General features: G+C 38.7%; 2 protein-coding genes across 3 annotated transcripts in view; both read right to left on the bottom strand.

The window, feature by feature from the left end:
• Positions 1-102: 102 nt before the first annotated feature.
• On the bottom strand, positions 103-11,742 carry txndc11 (thioredoxin domain containing 11). Its single transcript, XM_024259200.2, has 14 exons — positions 11,541-11,742; positions 11,247-11,437; positions 9,520-9,616; positions 9,321-9,440; positions 8,951-9,048; positions 8,001-8,130; positions 7,824-7,917; positions 7,565-7,677; positions 7,286-7,489; positions 4,390-5,050; positions 3,980-4,167; positions 2,252-2,364; positions 2,070-2,150; positions 103-1,686 (listed from the first exon to the last, which is right to left on the bottom strand). Exons 2-14 carry the CDS (start codon positions 11,369-11,371, stop codon positions 1,209-1,211), a joined length of 2,502 nt encoding a protein of 833 aa, XP_024114968.1. The 5' UTR covers positions 11,372-11,437; positions 11,541-11,742; the 3' UTR covers positions 103-1,208.
• A 292-nt stretch (positions 11,743-12,034) lies between these two features.
• The window catches only part of LOC112137112 (bifunctional apoptosis regulator), a 9,870-nt gene continuing 5,617 nt past the window's right edge, over positions 12,035-16,287 (bottom strand). For both annotated transcript variants that reach the window (XM_024259259.2, XM_024259260.2), the window contains exons 5-9: positions 15,053-15,225; positions 14,775-14,919; positions 14,478-14,657; positions 14,132-14,328; positions 12,035-13,961 (exon numbers count right to left, since the gene is read on the bottom strand). In XM_024259259.2, coding sequence (XP_024115027.1) covers positions 13,769-13,961; positions 14,132-14,328; positions 14,478-14,657; positions 14,775-14,919; positions 15,053-15,225 — 888 coding nt within the window. In that variant the 3' untranslated portion in view covers positions 12,035-13,768. The remainder of the gene's footprint in view (positions 13,962-14,131; positions 14,329-14,477; positions 14,658-14,774; positions 14,920-15,052; positions 15,226-16,287) is intronic.

Below are 16,287 nucleotides of genomic sequence, written 5' to 3'. Positions count from 1 at the left end.
CTCCAGCTTTAAGGGAGCGCTTAAAAGCCACTTTTGAACAACAGGTTTTAAATAGGTAGTAGATACGTTGTAGTAAGTAGATGAACAAAAGTCAGTGAGAACTCAACAGAGGAAGATGGAAGGCTTTAATCGGTAAAAAACACGTAAACAAACTGCAGCATCTCATGTTTAATACCTGAACAGATACATAAAAATATTCAAATGACTCAGTGATTTTTGTAAAAATAGATCAGTGTAAAAAGCCCTGAACAAACCCCCTCACAAAAGTTTATTTTTTGTTCTCTCTAGTGTCTTTGAGCTCATGTTGAGCAGCACAAATATTTGAAAAGCATTGCTGATATAAAAATGTCATTATTTTCTGAATTTGTAAAATTTAGCAATTTTTTTGAAGCATTCTGTTCATTAGAAGGAGCTTTATTCATGCAGATTGGCACTGTTCTAATAATATATATAAATAAACCAGATATTGTAGCATGGAGGTGTTTGATTTCTTGGTTTTCACATTAAAAGAATATAATCAGGGATGCAAAAAAAGGTAAAAAACAAACAAAAAAACCTTTAATGCATTATTTAAAAAAATGCAAACTCATTTTTAGACAAGCAAATTCAATAGAGGTTAGCAAGGAAACCCAGATCCTGTTAAAGAGTCACCAAATAACAATTTGCTTCTTGTGCAAACGGGATTCTCTTAAAGATAAAACAAAGAAAAGATCCAAGCCCTTCATTTCACTTAGTAGCAGGAAGTTTTTCCTCACATCCCAACAAACGAGACACAAACCTTCCATGAACAAAAGTAACGCTTTCCTCTGTGACCGCACCATCACTGAAATACAGTGGAAACGCTGATTTATGGACTAAAACTATAAACTGAAGTACTAATTGAGGTCAAAAGCGTTTTTTTTTTCTGCATCAAACCCTTACAAAGATTAAAGTAATGGTAGCCCCAAAATTGACAGTGTTCTTCTTTACCATCGTTAAAGCAGACTCTGCATTAAAACTGCAGAGTTTGAAGTGAATTCCCAAACTAGTGTGTTTCTTTGAATGGAAAAGTTCAAAGCACTTTGTAGTTTCAGACTACAAGCATCTTTTTCCCAACTTTTTATGAGTAGACATCGACTTAAAACTGTTAACCTTCATATCCTCCGTTTGCTCTAAGGAAGCAACCCCCTTTAGGTCTGAGGGATATTTTTCTCAGGCTTTTCTCTTCATCAGGAGGCCAAATGGCCTTTGCTCTGTGCAGGCTCCTTTTTTCCCGCCTTTTCCTCGGTTCTGTCCTCCAGTGCTCGGAGCAGGACTCTGAGCAGCGTGTTTTCATTCAGCAGGCTTTCAGAAGCGTCCGCCAGCTCCTGCAGCCGCTTCAGCGCCTCCTCCAGCTGTCGGCTCTTCTCCCTGTGCTGCTCCTCCAGCTTCTCTTCCAGACTGCGCACTTCAAATTTCAGCCTCCGGTTGTCCAGCCACAGCTGCGCCAGCTGCTTGGACAGGTGTTCACGGGCGTGATGCAGCGCTTGAACCTCCTGCCGGAGAGCCAGGAACTCTTTGCGGAGGACGGCGCTGGGTCCAGACGGCTGGGCGTCCTCGGACTGAGCGTCGGCAGGGTCTGCGGAGCTGCAGTGCTGCAGGATGAAGTGCAGGAGGTTGGGTAACGTGATGGGAAGATCGTCAGGGTACTTCACACTGAGATGTTTTCTACAAGAGACAAACCACAAACACAACAGTAAAGAAAAAATGCCCTAAAACTCTTTTTAGGAAAAAATAAACAGATAAATATTTTCTTATGCTAACTTGAAAGCAGTTTCCTTCAAAGTAAAAGCTTTGATTCACTTTATAAGCTAAATTTTTAGCAAAAAATGTTTTTATGAAAGCTGAACGAGAGTCTATGATGTTTGTTGAGTAAATGTTTAGGAAAAAATGTTACAATTCCAGTTTAATTGTCAAAAATGATGTCTTAATTCATACTTTTCTTCGATAGCTGTTTTTTATTGTTGCAGTTTCTGCAAAATACTTTCTCACAATTTAAAGAAAATTCACAAGTGACTTCAACTAAATCAAAAACTGATGACCCCTCTCACCTGAATCTGGGGAACAGAAGGATTGAGGGAACGTGGTCCACCATGAACTCCCAGGGAAGGTCGTTCCGTGCGACGTTCACCCTGAGCGCAGAGCCATGAGGTTACTTTTGCAGTTTCTGACCATAAAGACTTACTCCTGAGGGGTTTTCTGAACTACGACGACAAGTTAACCTGTTGAGTACCTGGCCACAGTGATGGTTCCGTTTCCTTGCAGCAGCCTGGCCAGCTGGATGAGGATGTGGTTCAGAACGGAGCAGAAGCCGCACCACTGAGTGTAGTAGAACAGCAGCACGTCCTGGAACACAAAAACATTGAAGAATAACAATATAGAATTCTAGCTTATTTAAATTAAGACTATGTGATTCTATGTGATTTAGATCTACACAAGAAAGGAAGCATCTAAGTGAAGAGATCAGTGGATAAACTGATGAATAATTAATTCTTAAAACTGACATCTCAAGATTGTTGTTTAGGTCGCTTCTATAAAATTATGCATTTAAAACAAACCTGGTCTGAAATCAGAGTTCAACATGATTCTGATAATGCACACTATTAATATATATATATATACGTTTCTGATCAAGTTAAGAGTCATTTTCTTCTAGTTTACACAGATTTGCTGCAAAATCACTGAGCCATAAAAAAAATAACAGATGGTTTAAGCTTGAATAAAAATAAGGATATATTCATGTTTAATATTAGTAGATAGTGAACTAATATTACTTTTCTAAACAAGTCCCCACAAATGAAAAAGCCTGTAACATGATTCAGCTTGTGCAGCAGAGCTGCATTATAATGAGTAACAGGTCAAATTATATACATAAAATTACTGACATTTTTTGAATGTATAGAATAATTTCAGCACTGTCGTTGCTAATTTTTAATGTCTAAGGAGATTTTAGTTTTTTGTTTATTTATGGACTTTATATTATCTATCTATGTGTATATATATATAAAGAGAGAGAGAGAATATGTCAAATAATGTAAATTTTCATTTTTACAGCATTTTATATATATACGGACGTGGACAAAAGTGTTGGTACCCCTCAGTTATAGAAGGACAAACCCACAATTCTCACTGAAATCACTTGAAACTTACAAAAGTAACAATAAATAAAAAAAAATTGAAAATTAAACAATCAAAATCAGCCATCACTTTTGAATTGTTGATTAACATAATTATTTAAAAAAACAAACTAATGAAACAGGCCTGGACAAAAATGATGGTACCTCAATAAAAGATTGAAAACTATTTGACCAGAGTGACATGATTAACTCAGGTGTGTCCTTTAATTGACATCACAGGTGTTTTATTTATTGTTACTTTTGTAAGTTTTGAGTGATTTCAGTGAGAATTGTGGGTTTGTCCTTCTATAACTGAGGGGTACCAACACGTTTGACCACCACTGTGTATATATATATATATATATAATTTTTTTAATATACTGATGATGATCCGCAATCTACTGTCACGTCCTTTGTAATCAATGTAATGAGAACCCCCAGTATGAAACTAATAAAGGGATTGAATATTGGATATGTGCAAAAAAACATTGAAACCTTTATGTTATTGTAGGACTAAACAAAATTAGATATGCCCACAATCAATGTATTAGTTAAAATATTGTACATGACTTAAGATGTATCCGTGAATGCGGACCTTTTATTTCCAAATTACACATAAACCTGGTTGCAACAAAAAAATCTGTCCGGTTCTGAGCTGCTGGACGGAACAAGTTAAGAGGTAAAAGAAAGAAAAAAAATGTAAAGCAATAAATTATCTTCATAGGGAGTCAATAAAGCATTTTATAAATGAACAAAAGAGATCCAATATCATTGTAGAGAGTTGCAACTTTTCTACTTTAGTGTGCGTTCATACCAAAGCTCTGTAAACCAGACTGCTCCCTCACCTTTTGAAGGTCCATGACAGACGACAGGAAGGAAGAAGTGGTCAACTCTGTGATTAGGAGAGGTGGAGAAACCGCCTTCTGCTCGTCTGAAGGCTGAACTTCTTCTTTACTTCCATTCCTGTCCTTCTCTCCAACCAGGTGTCTCTGTAATAAGCTGTATGGAGCGCTGAAGTTCCTGATGAAGGCCTCTTCGTTACACAAGCATGAAAACAAAAGCCACGTTTGAGTACAAGTCAGTATAGAATTTGAACTGATGACATTTGCTGTTTTTATGCGATCGTATTTGGATTTGAGCAGAATAAAAAAAAAAAAAAAAAAGTCTAATTTCTCACAAAAGTTGAATAACTTGATTTACAAAAGGAATCTGCTCAGTAATGGAAGTGGGTCAAGTTACCGAGTGTCTGACTTACCGAGAGACTCTGTCAAAGTGGCTGCTGGATTGCGGTGCAGAATGTACTGAGTCTCATCCTTCAGGTTGACGATAGCTGCGAACGACGAGTCACAGCTCCCGTCAGCTTGTGTGGACGTGTCCTGATGCAGGGACACGTTGATGCTCTCTGATGCTCCGAGCCTCACGGCCAGCGGCCAGTTCAGTGCAACGTCCAGCAGATAAAACCTGAGAGTCCTGTTGGTGTGGCACTTGAGCCCCGTGATGCCGTCTTTGTCCTGCGGAGCAGCAGACGGTGGGACGGAGTCCCGCACTTCTTGGAAGTCTGTTTCCTCTTTGGTTTGATTCAAGTGACGTTCTATTCTCCGGCAGCAGGCACTGAAGTGGCTAAATGGAACGTAACGGTTGGGGAAGTCGCTGCAAGCTGCTGAGGGTTCGCTTCTCGAGGACGCCAGAGAAGGAAGCTGAGGAAGACAGCACCGTCTGAGGAGAGTCTGAAACACGTCTGCCGTCTGAGCGGGGAACGAGCAGGAAGCGGCGAGCTGCGGAGGCCTCGAGCTGAGGCACACCTCACACACGCTCGTGCTCGTGTCGGGGATGACTACTGACTGACAGCAGCGTGAGGAGACGCCGTCCCACGTGGAGAGGTCACAGGAATGATAGCGCACAGCGATGTCTGCAAACTGAAAGACATAAAATACAAAATGATGCTTAACTCTTTAACATCTGAGGGTAACCAAACCAGGAACTCCACCCACTGCCGAAATGTGAAAGTCCAGTCAGAGGGGCGGGGCTTGGGGGGTGGACTGTGATCATTACTGGAGCTGCAGATCATGATGTCAGACTTCTGAAACTTACATGGTTTGAGCAATCACAAAATTCAACTGTAATACCTCGACTCAACCTCTAGGGGGCAGCCCAGACAGTTTTTGACTATATTTTGAAGAATTCAAGTTTTGTTTCAATTTGTCAAAAATTTGGTAATGACCAACAGACAGCACCTTTAAAGCCCCATGTATGGATGTCAACAGCCACAAAAAAGATACCCTTTAAACACAGAATCTTTCTCATATGGTAACTTTTCAACCACTAACACGATCAATGTAATTCCAGCAAATCAAAGAACATAAAGACTGGAGCTCTGGTGTCAAAGAGTTAATTGAAGGCTAGCTCTGAAGCTCCGATCACACCACCATCAAAAACTTGCGTTTAAGCAACTATTTCCAATGAAACGTTTATGGAAATGCGTTCAAAACTCACGTTTGCACATTTTTAAGACACTATTTAGGCTCTACTCACAAAACGCGTCCATTAAACATGTTGAAATTTGAATTATTTGTGCTGAAAGTTCAAAGAACGTGTGTTATTTTGTTGCTGAGGGAAATTTCCCTGGTGTTAAAGGGTTAACTTAAGTATCACTGAGTGTCAATGACTTTTTGGGAATTGGATACATTTAGTAAAAATTGTCTCTAAAAAGTATGTATGTAACAAATCGTCTATCAAACTCCTCCATGCTGTCGCTTCTTTACAGATTATGTCCATCTTGCAAAACTTTAAGTAAGTCTCTTTTTTATTTTTAAACTTGAATTTTTATTGTGGTTTTTGTAACAATTTTTTCAATAGATTGTTAGTACTACTTACACTCCGGAGAGACATATTTGGGATTTTTTTTAGACATCAATAGGCTCATATATTCGTTATTTTCTCCACTAACAAGCCTTTGCCTTTTAGCAGTTGTTTCCCCCTAACAACCACTAGAGGGTGCTGTAGGTTTGTGTATCAGTATTTGTTTCTGTCTGCTGACAGAAACGCAGAAGTAGAAGTTCCATTCAAAACAAACATGGCTGAGAATCTAATCATTCTCCTCATGGATGTTATGATCTTTTTCTTATTTAAATCTAGACATTGTTATTTTTATTTTTCTCTCTTTGGACTAATGTGGGTCAGCAAGCCATCAAACTGGGTAATAAACAGCCAGAAGAGCAGCTAAAAACATCATCATTCAGATACCGCTCCAGCAGGCTAGAAGGTAACAATCGCCGTAAGAAAAAGTAAAAACTGCAGTCCTGAACCCAGACATGGAGACATGATTATAGATGCTTTTGTGGAGCTCGTTAAAATAAATAATCCGTATCTTCCGTACGATATATACAGTCAAAGCCTCCACATGTAGCGATGAGGCATAAAGATAGCTTCTCCTCATGCAATGGGAGTGTCTAGTTTATGAACACATTTTTGGACAAACATTGAGCATTAAATTTGACGCATGTCAAAAGAGGCAGCAGACTCAAATTTGACGCATGAATCGGGTTCGGTGTCAAACGCAACGTTATGTCGCGCTTGTTGAATTTGTTCATAAATGTTGGACTTTTCTCTTCAAAGGGCGACTTATACTCCGGAGCGACTTATATATGTATTTTTCTTTGTATGCATTTTTTGGCTCCTGCGACTTATATTCTGGAGCAACTTATAGTTTGGAAAATACAGTATTTATCTTTGGTAAAAATTAGGAAAAAACAAAAGGCTCACGGAGAACTGGAGCAACCTCATGTGGGGGTGTTGGACAGCCTAATAGCCTGATCACCAGATGAAGGGATAGCTAAGACTGAAAAAGATGACATAATTTCAATCTAAGCATAGGCAGTAAGTGCAGATAAGTCAAAATAAAGGATAAGAAGGATTTATAGGACACCGGGAGTCTTTCAAAATAAAATTTCCTTCAGGATCAGAAAATAAACTATATAAATAATCTAAGTTAGAGCATGTGTTTCTTTTTTTTCTGTGTGACCTGTGGACTGGTACTGGTCCGTGGTCTGGGAGCAAAATAAAAATACTAGCTAATATAAAAATATATTTTACATAAATGTAAAAGATGGATGCATTTTGTCAGTAATTGTTGTCATTTTAGGCCTGATCACCTGTTGCAGGAGGGGGCTGGGCTCCGACCCCAGCGGATTGTGAGGCAGGAACAGCAGCAGGGCGGGGCCTTTAGTGAGCTCCTGCTCCAGCAGGTGAGACTTTGTTCCCGGAGGCTGCAGCCACCGCAGGACGCTCTGATGGTTCTCAAACACCCAGCGGCAAATGGCCTCAGAGGTGAAGTTACGCTCATGTTTGGGGAAAATCTGAAGAAGAAGAAAAAATGCAATCAACATAAAGAATATAAATTGAAACTGAATACTGAGAACAAAATCTTTTACCAAAGAGGAGTTAAGTCGTCTGTGAAGGTAAACGCTTTTATCCTCTGTGAGTGAGATGGCCTCTGCTACGTGTCTGCTGGTGACCACTCCAAAACGCACATCGCCACGAAAATCTGCAGCCAAAAAACGAATAAGTAACAGCTGCAACGTGTGCGTTATATTCCTAATCACATCACATCTGACCAAATTAAAAGAAAGCAACTGAGATAAGCTAGGATCCGAAACACGATATGCACAATAAAAGACCAACGCTCTATACCTCTTTTCAAGGCCTGCAAGGCAGAGGACAGATACGTGATGTAACCTGGAGGCTGAGGAGAGGAGTTAAACTGGAAGAAGCCCACGACACGAGGCTGGAAGACACAAAAAACAGACAGTTACAAACAGTAAAATACAGGAGAAGGAAAAAAAAAAATCTCGAATGAACAAACCAAACCTCATGGTTGGAGAGGAAGTCTTCCAGGTGAGCCCTGGATGGGAGGTAGGTGAGAGGTGTGATGACTCGGAGCAGAAAACTTTCTACATATGGAGCCACAAACGGGCCGCTGTATTCTATCGGCCCGAATCTGTAGAAACCCAAACGACATGCACACAGAAATCAGCTTGAAGCCACTAAAGCTGGCGACTTGAATCATTTACACTTTAATTTGTGTGATTTGTGTTTTAATGTGCATTTTATTTTTGATAGGGATACGTGTTGCTCCAAATAGATCCCTTGCAATGGAAAGCTTATGATTCACAGTTATGTCTAATAGTCCGTCAATGGTCTGAATGATGACACATATATTTTTTTAAGTTGTAAAGTGATACTTGTTCCTATGAGATCCCGTTCTGTATGTTAAAAAGTTCAAGTAAAATACGATTGCATAGTAAAAGAAAAGTTGTGCATTCTTAGAAAGAAACAAAAGGCAAATCTAAACTAAATCATTTATTTAGAAATCAAGTTATCCTGATCCTGTGATCAACATTGAAGACATTTCATCTTTTTAAATAGAACAATATGAAGAATCTGCGCTTGACAAATATTTTTTTTGTCCCACTGTAATTTATTTCTATATACGTCCAATTCAAGTGCAAAAAAAGGCTTTAGTTTGTATTAAACACACTTTTTCATGAAGTTCAACACAGCATTTTGATGCAAACCAAAATCTGCAACGGAAATAAGGATTTTTCAGCTTGCAATAAAAGTTTTCCGTTGTTGTAAATGAACTTGTTGTGCAGACTCTAATGCAAAAGGCTGACCTACTTTTACATCTAAGAAAATACTGATTTTTCCAGATATTTTTAACTAGAAAAGTTTATAAAATATTGTGCAATAGCTGACTTGTAAACTCTGAATACATTTGAGCAGAGCTGGCATCTGTTTTTAAAGACCGTTTGCCGTACCGTCTGTAGAACAGATGGATGACGGGGTACTGATAGAAGCGGTTGTGCCTCCTGCATTTCCCCTGACTCCACCAGCAGTTCACAGCCACAAACTGCACCTGCGTTTGGGTGAAAACAAAGAAAGAAACTGTGCCAACCAAGCAAAACCAATGACTGGGGGTTTCCCTTCTCGTTCATGCATGAGGTTAGACTTTACATCTTTTGATTTAGTTAACAAATGAGCCTCTGAGAGTGGATTTACATCCTTTCAGTACAGTTCGAATCTGTTTTTACAGTCGACTCTTTAGTGGACCTAAAATAAACTCAGTTTCAAACAGTTCATTTCTCAGAAGCTTCTGCTTTAAAAACTCATCTGAATCCTCTTGCATACCTGTTTGGCCAGCTTTTTGGCCACCAGCTGCACCTCCTGCCGAGCAGCCATAGAGTGAGCGCACCACGGAGCGTAGAAGAAAATCAGAGACACCTCGGCCATGTTCCTGAGACGCTCCACCTGGAGAGGGAAGGAGTTAGGAGTTAGAGGTCACTAGCATTCTCTATTGCACAAGATCTCCTCTGTGGTCGGGTCTCACCTGATCTAACTGACCCAAGTAGAGGTCCACCACCGGAGCATCAGCAGAGAAGAAGCGGACAGGCGGACGAGCTGCCGCCACCACATTCTTTGCCCGGCTGCAAAGAGTCAACATGTTAACCACAAACCCAACCAATCAAAGGTTTACACATTAGTAAATCTAGATCAGATTTTTATCTCAAGTAGGGCTGCCACAAATGATTATTTTGATAGTTGACTAATCACCAATTATTTTTTCCAATTACTAATTGGGTCATGCGCAAAGTCAGGGGTTTGCAACCTGCGGCTCCAGAGCCACTTGTGGCTCTTTTACCTCTCTATAGTGGCTCTTTGGCTAAAGAAAAATACAATAATATTATTCTTTTTCTTTAGATTAGTTCAGTTTTTACATTTATGACTGAGGTGGACCTCTAAGATAAACTATATAAACATTTTTATATTCCTTGTATGTGCTTTGCTTCCTCCAGAATACACAGAATTCAAATACTAAGCAAAACTTTGGTAAAAAGTTTGATCCTTTATGAGTTTAAAGAATATATTATCTTATGAGGTCCAGAGCTGCACTGGTATTATCTGGTTTGGCACAAGATGTCTTTTATTTTGAAAGGAATTCATACAAGCTTCTGTCAAACGAAAAAATAATTTCACATTTTGAGGAAATGCTATTTTTTAATATATATTTTTGTTTTTATTCATGCCAGAGAAGAAGCATAATTTATATTTATGAATAAAAAGTACATTTTTATTAATGGAGAGCAGTATTAAAATAAGACTTTGCAGCTCATACTAAGTTTTGATTAGTAGAACATAAGTCCAAAGGGCTCTTTTACTGTTAAGGGTTGCAGACCCCTGCACAAAGTGGATGTAAATCCACAAATAAAGACACTTAAGATAATAGTTTATTAAACTTTGAATGAATTGTGAAGCTTCTGTCCTTCATTGGTTTCTGGGATTAAAACAAGATTAAATTAAACGAGATCAGCATCTGAAACAAGGAACTATTTTTCACTTACGATAAAGTTTTGGTCTCACTGACTCAAAAATGAAAATAAATTACATTTTTTTTTACTTTGTTCAACTTTACTACACTCCGACTCCATATAATATAAAGTAACGACTAATTGACTATTAAATTAGACTATAGTTGTCAATGATGGTTGTCGTTTTTAGGCCTGATCACCTGTTGCAGGAGGGGCCTGAGGCATAGTTGATTAATCGTCGATTAGTCGAATAATTGTGGCAGCCCTAATCTGAAATTAGGATATTGATTTCTGAACTTGAACATCTTGAAAAACCAATTTCATGTTCTAATCTAGTTTTTCATCATTACTCAAAAGGAGAAAAGTATTTGAAGTGAAGCTGAAAAACACTTTATGAATGAATGCTGCAGTTCATCAGTTGATCTTTAATAGTTTCTCATAAAAATAAGGATATCCAAAGCAAACATATTTTATTTTTAAAAAATAGTAAATAATCCTCCAGAATAATCCAATAATTTGGGATTAGCATTGATTTACTAGAAAGAGCAGCAGCTGTATGACACAGCTTTTGTTGTGCTTATCTGTCAACTAACTAATCAACTTGATCGGATTTTAACTTCAGTTTAACCTGGTTCAACCATTGGTTAATCCAGCAGCAATGTCAGATTAGCTCCACAGCACAGTGGGTCACCTGGTCCTGTTTACGTTTCCAAAAACAAAACGCCCCCTCCCACCACAAACAGCCTACCTGCAGGTCAGCTTCACAGCCAGCACGACCAAGACGCTGAGCACGATGGCACCGCAGAGCAGATCCGGTCTCCGGGCCATCTGAAACAGCACCTGCCGGAGACACTGCCGCACCCGGCGCAGCATTACAGCCCGAGCTCGGCTCTCCGACTCATTTATAAGCCCCGGATGCCGCTGATAGCGTCCATTTGCCTAACGGGGGAGGGAAAAGACTGGTTCGACTGGGTGTAAAGCTAACCTGGATTGGACACGACAGCTGTTGGAGAGAAAGGTGTTCAAACCCGGTCAGACCAACCTTCCTTCCACACGTAGACTTTTTACTTCCGCAACAAGGCAGGCAGGGACTGTCGCGAAAGTGCTGCGTCTTTAAAAACGCACAGCCAGTTCAACCAAAAGCGCCACTATAAATACAATATTCGTCTCTCTAAAAATATGCATATTCAATAAAAAAAATTCAAACAAAAACTTGGTTAAGTTTCTCCTCCATACGCATAATTTAGTTTATCTTCATAAATAGAATTGTCTGCTTTTTGACGAAGGTCCCTACAGACAATAAACGTAGTAGTTGGTTGTATGGCGGCCTCTCACCAGCAGGGGGCGATCTTTCAAATTTGAAGCACTTTAAGTGTTCATGCAATATCAATACAGACCAATGAAAGTTCTTTGAAATAAGTTTTTATTTAAAAATATATGCATATATTTTTCAGTGAGTCATTCCATCAGCAAACAGGCATTTATACAGAAATTAAACAACGTGTTTTGCCTGGTGCAGATAAATAAAAATCAAGCTTTTTACAGCTAAATAAGAAAAAAAAAGTCCTGCATTCCAGAAAGAAGTCATTTCCACATTTCTAATTTTAGTTTTTTTTTGGTAAAAAATTCCAAACCAAAATGCAGCTGACTCTTTGATTAAAGTTATATCATTGTTTGCTCGTTTTTGACACTGGATTAGTCTATCAGTGCTTAAAAGACCTCAAATTTAGAACCTGCATGAGACATTTCAAAGCAACCGATAACTACTTGAATAAAAAACACGTTTATTTTCATTGGACTGAGTTTACAAAATCAAAATGACGTTTTATTCAATGTAATTTTATTGAAGAAACAACAATAAGCCAACAGCATTAAAAAAAATCAAATAAAGAAAACAGAAAATATCACAGTGTAGAACTTTGAAGTGCAAATAAACATTTAAAAAAGGAGATCAGTTCTATTCAACAATTATACTAAAAGCATAAAAAAAATCTTTTTTGGACAGTAAAAAAAAAGTGCAATGTTGTATTTATCAGAATACAACCAAATAAAAACAAATTTAGCACAGAAAAAAAAACAGAAATTAAATAGATTTGCATCTATAAAAATAGCAAAAATTTGGTTTTTACTTTATTTTTAAATGTGTGGAAAGTGGAGTAAGAACAATCGGACCACAACGAATATGACAACATTCTGCTGAACAAACCATTTAAGACTATTATCTTTTCCCCTAATGCTTCATCAAGATCACCATTAAGATGCAAGATCAAAAAATCTCCAGTCTTGAGGGAAAAAAGTCTGCTTATTTAATGCTGTCGGTTTTGTTTGTTGGGATAACATTTTTTTATTTATTTTATAATGAAGAAAAATGAGCTTCAAGTGAACATCCAACGCATAATATAGAATAATTTTGGCTTTAAAAAAATGCTGTTAATAAAAACGGATTAAATCAATCCTTTCAGTTCAGCTAAGACTTTGGCCAGATTTTAGAGGAATATTTTCTAATAGAGTTTGAGGGTCTGTTTAGTTATAAAATGCTGAGATATTTTGGCTCCAAAAAAAAAAAAAAACAATCATCAGTCCATCCCCATGCTTGGCAGCTGTAATAAAAGTGTTTATTACTTAGAAGATTTCAATAATAAATGCTTTTTGTGCAGCCTTCTGTCCTACTGTCCTGTCAGGAGTTTGTTTGAAATGCATCTGTAAGATTTTAAGGCTGAAGTTGAATTTAAGAGAATCCACTCCTCAGAAGACTGTTCATCAGCTGCATTTAAACATACGTCAGGATCAATAAATAGAGCAGCAGTAAAGACGAAATAGGCCACATGTTGTTCATCTAAGGGGGATTGATATTTTAAGAGTTATTTGGAAGAAATTTAATTTTGTATTACCGACCCAAAAGCTTTTTTTAATTTGTTTCATGAATAAATATCATTTTCAGTGCTTAAAATCTGCCAGCTTAAGACTGAAGTCTTCATTTCCACGACCATTTAATCACCTCAAATATCACCTCCCAGGAAAAACCCCCGCAGCCTTGAAGGCGTCACAGCTCTCCTGCTTTTACTTTTTTCCTCCAAGATAAGCTTAAGGTCTGTCATGGTCCACAATGTGGTCAAAGTGCGGCGACGAGACAAGGATCCAGGAGACGCCGTCTGTCTCTGCGGCACAAACAAACCCAGCCCCCCACTTGTCTGCTCAGCAGTTAGCCTGCCGACCGCTTCGTCTGCACCGTGCTGTAATGAAAGCAGTGATGGACAAACCTGCGGAGCGTCACTGTGCCTGCGTTTCCGGGTGCATCAGCTGCTGCACCACCAGGTCTATATTGATGATGGGACTGAAGTAGAGAGCCCAGTAGAAGAGACAGTTGCATACAAACTGGGGGACAAAAGGCCACATGAGGGCGAAGGCAAACCCCTGAGAGAGCATTTTCCATGAATGGTTCCACATCTGTTGTGGGAGAGTCCTGCAAAAGAAAAAAAAAAGAGGAGGAAACAAGTTAAGTTTTAAGATCTAGCACATCAGTTAGTTAAATATTTAGCTTAAAAACTTTTTTTTTTTAAATATGTAGTTGGGAAAACCAAAAAGTATTTTCTATTATCAAAGGTCACCAGAGAAATGAACAGAAGTACGTACCTCAACCTGGCTGTGGTCCACAGTCTCCACAGAAAGCAGCCCTCCAGTATAGACAGCAGCATGGCATTAACAATGATGAAGCGGGACGTCCAGTAATGGATGGCCAACCAGTCCCATGCAAATTCTGCAATCAGCTGGTATGGAAGCACGCAGTATTTCACAAGGAACTCCACCCACTGCTGCCAGCTGGGCTCCAACTGTCAAACACAGGAACATCAGAAAACATGAAAGCACTACTAGAACACTGAGTTAATATATAAACACAACAATCCAGACTGACGAGTACTGTCAGCAGGTTTTTAAACCTTTAGATTCACTAATGTTGTGAATTCCCACAAAGACTCACCTGTGTTTTTAGGAAACTGCTCTCCACGAGCTCTTCTGTGTGTGTAAACGGTGGGCAGCAGGTGTGCAGGAAGGGAAGGAAGGTCTCGGAATAATCAAATAAATACAAATAAAAGATCGTGAGACGAGGGGAGCGCTTGAGTGCATACAGCAGGAACAGGGACTTCCCGGCATTCGCCGCCTTTGCAGGAAAGAGAAAAATGGTGTTTTAACTATTTAATGAACCAATCACTATTGATTAACGTGAAATAAATATTCTTAGTTTCACATTTTATGTGATATACTGTAATCTTCTTACTTTGTATTCCCAGAGGTTCTGTGGGGGTTTGACCCCCAGCGTCTTAACTCTGTCCAGTTCAGCTAAAACAGCTCTTCTGTGAACCGAGTTTTCTATGTTGTAATGCTTTCTCAACAACTCCTCATCCCCCAACATCAGCAGCAGCCTGAAGCATCAAAGCAAACCACAAGTTTATCAAGATGTTTTTAAATTCAATAAAAAAAAAATCTTTAAAATATGCATGTAAAACACACTTCCATTAATTACTAACATATTAGTTTAAATTTGAGCATCTGCACCTTCCATTGACGTTCTCCTGCTGAAAGGCTCCCCTGTAAGGCTCGGTCCATGGACCCAGGTTTTCCAGCCAGTACCCGACGTCCTGCGCTGTCCAGTGAGACACGGGTTTGCTGATTAACAGGTCATGTTGTTCTACCACACCACTGCCCCAGTGGAACACCAGCACCACCACCTGGAGAAACACAAAATACAGCAATTACACACATTTGTATAAAAACACACATTTTTATAAACCATTTAAAAAATTTTAAGATGTATTTTCACTGAGTAGTATTTGCATTAACCTCTTAAAACCTGGCGTCTACATTCACGGACATCACATTTTGGATTAAATTACCACAGTGGTTAATCCTGTTTAACTGGGGCCCTGAGGCTGTGTGTTTAGAGGGTTAGCTCAAATATTAGCTTGGGTCTTAAGAGGTTAAGAATATTATATTCCTGTTGACACAGAACAGCACACAAAGTCAAGCTACTCTCTTTAATTAGTCAGCTACTGAAGAGAACAAATCCACTCCGATCGTCTCTTGATCTACTGTAAAAGCGTTCTCAGGGATCTTTCATGATGGTTATGCCATTTTTATCCAAAATTAAGAAACCTGTCAGCATCTAGAATACAGTTTCTGTATTAGCAATTTGCCTCCAAGTTGTGTGCAGAACCGTTGGTGTGGAGCAACCCTGCCCCCCTTCCCTTCACCATTGCTGAGAACTCAGGGCAGGGAGCTTGTGAAAAACTCCACAAAAGCATGCCAAAAAAAAACTACTTTCATGGAATAAATTCTTTCAAAAATGAAAAAGAAATGACAGACTTTGTACTCGTGCAATATTTAAAAAACTGGAATTCTTCTTGACCTGTGAAAATGTTTAAAACTGAGTGTCAAAGAAAATGGTTTCACTCCTTAAAGTTTTTTTCTTTGTGTATCACAATTTAAATATGATTGCTTTAATGCAGAGTTAATTAATTAGTCATGTGTCTTCTCTGCACATATTGCTCACATTTAAAGGAGAGTTTCCACTGATGGATGCAAAGATCACGCGTAACCTTCAAACTATCCTCCAGCTTTGTCTGAAAAACGATGGTGGCCACACTCCATTCTCATAGTAAAGAATTAATTTTTCTATGTGCAAACATCCCCATGTTTAATCAATTTTAGCTTATAATTTAAAGTAATTATCGTTTCATCAGCCGATTACATCATCTTAATATAGTTTTTTTTTTCTCGAGTTAATCCAAACT

The sequence above is a fragment of the Oryzias melastigma genome, linkage group LG1, assembly GCF_002922805.2.
Source record: "Oryzias melastigma strain HK-1 linkage group LG1, ASM292280v2, whole genome shotgun sequence".
In the NCBI taxonomy this organism is placed as follows: Eukaryota; Metazoa; Chordata; class Actinopteri; order Beloniformes; family Adrianichthyidae; genus Oryzias; species Oryzias melastigma.
Note: the sequence above shows the minus strand (reverse complement) of the source record. Positions and strands in the feature narration are given on the sequence as shown.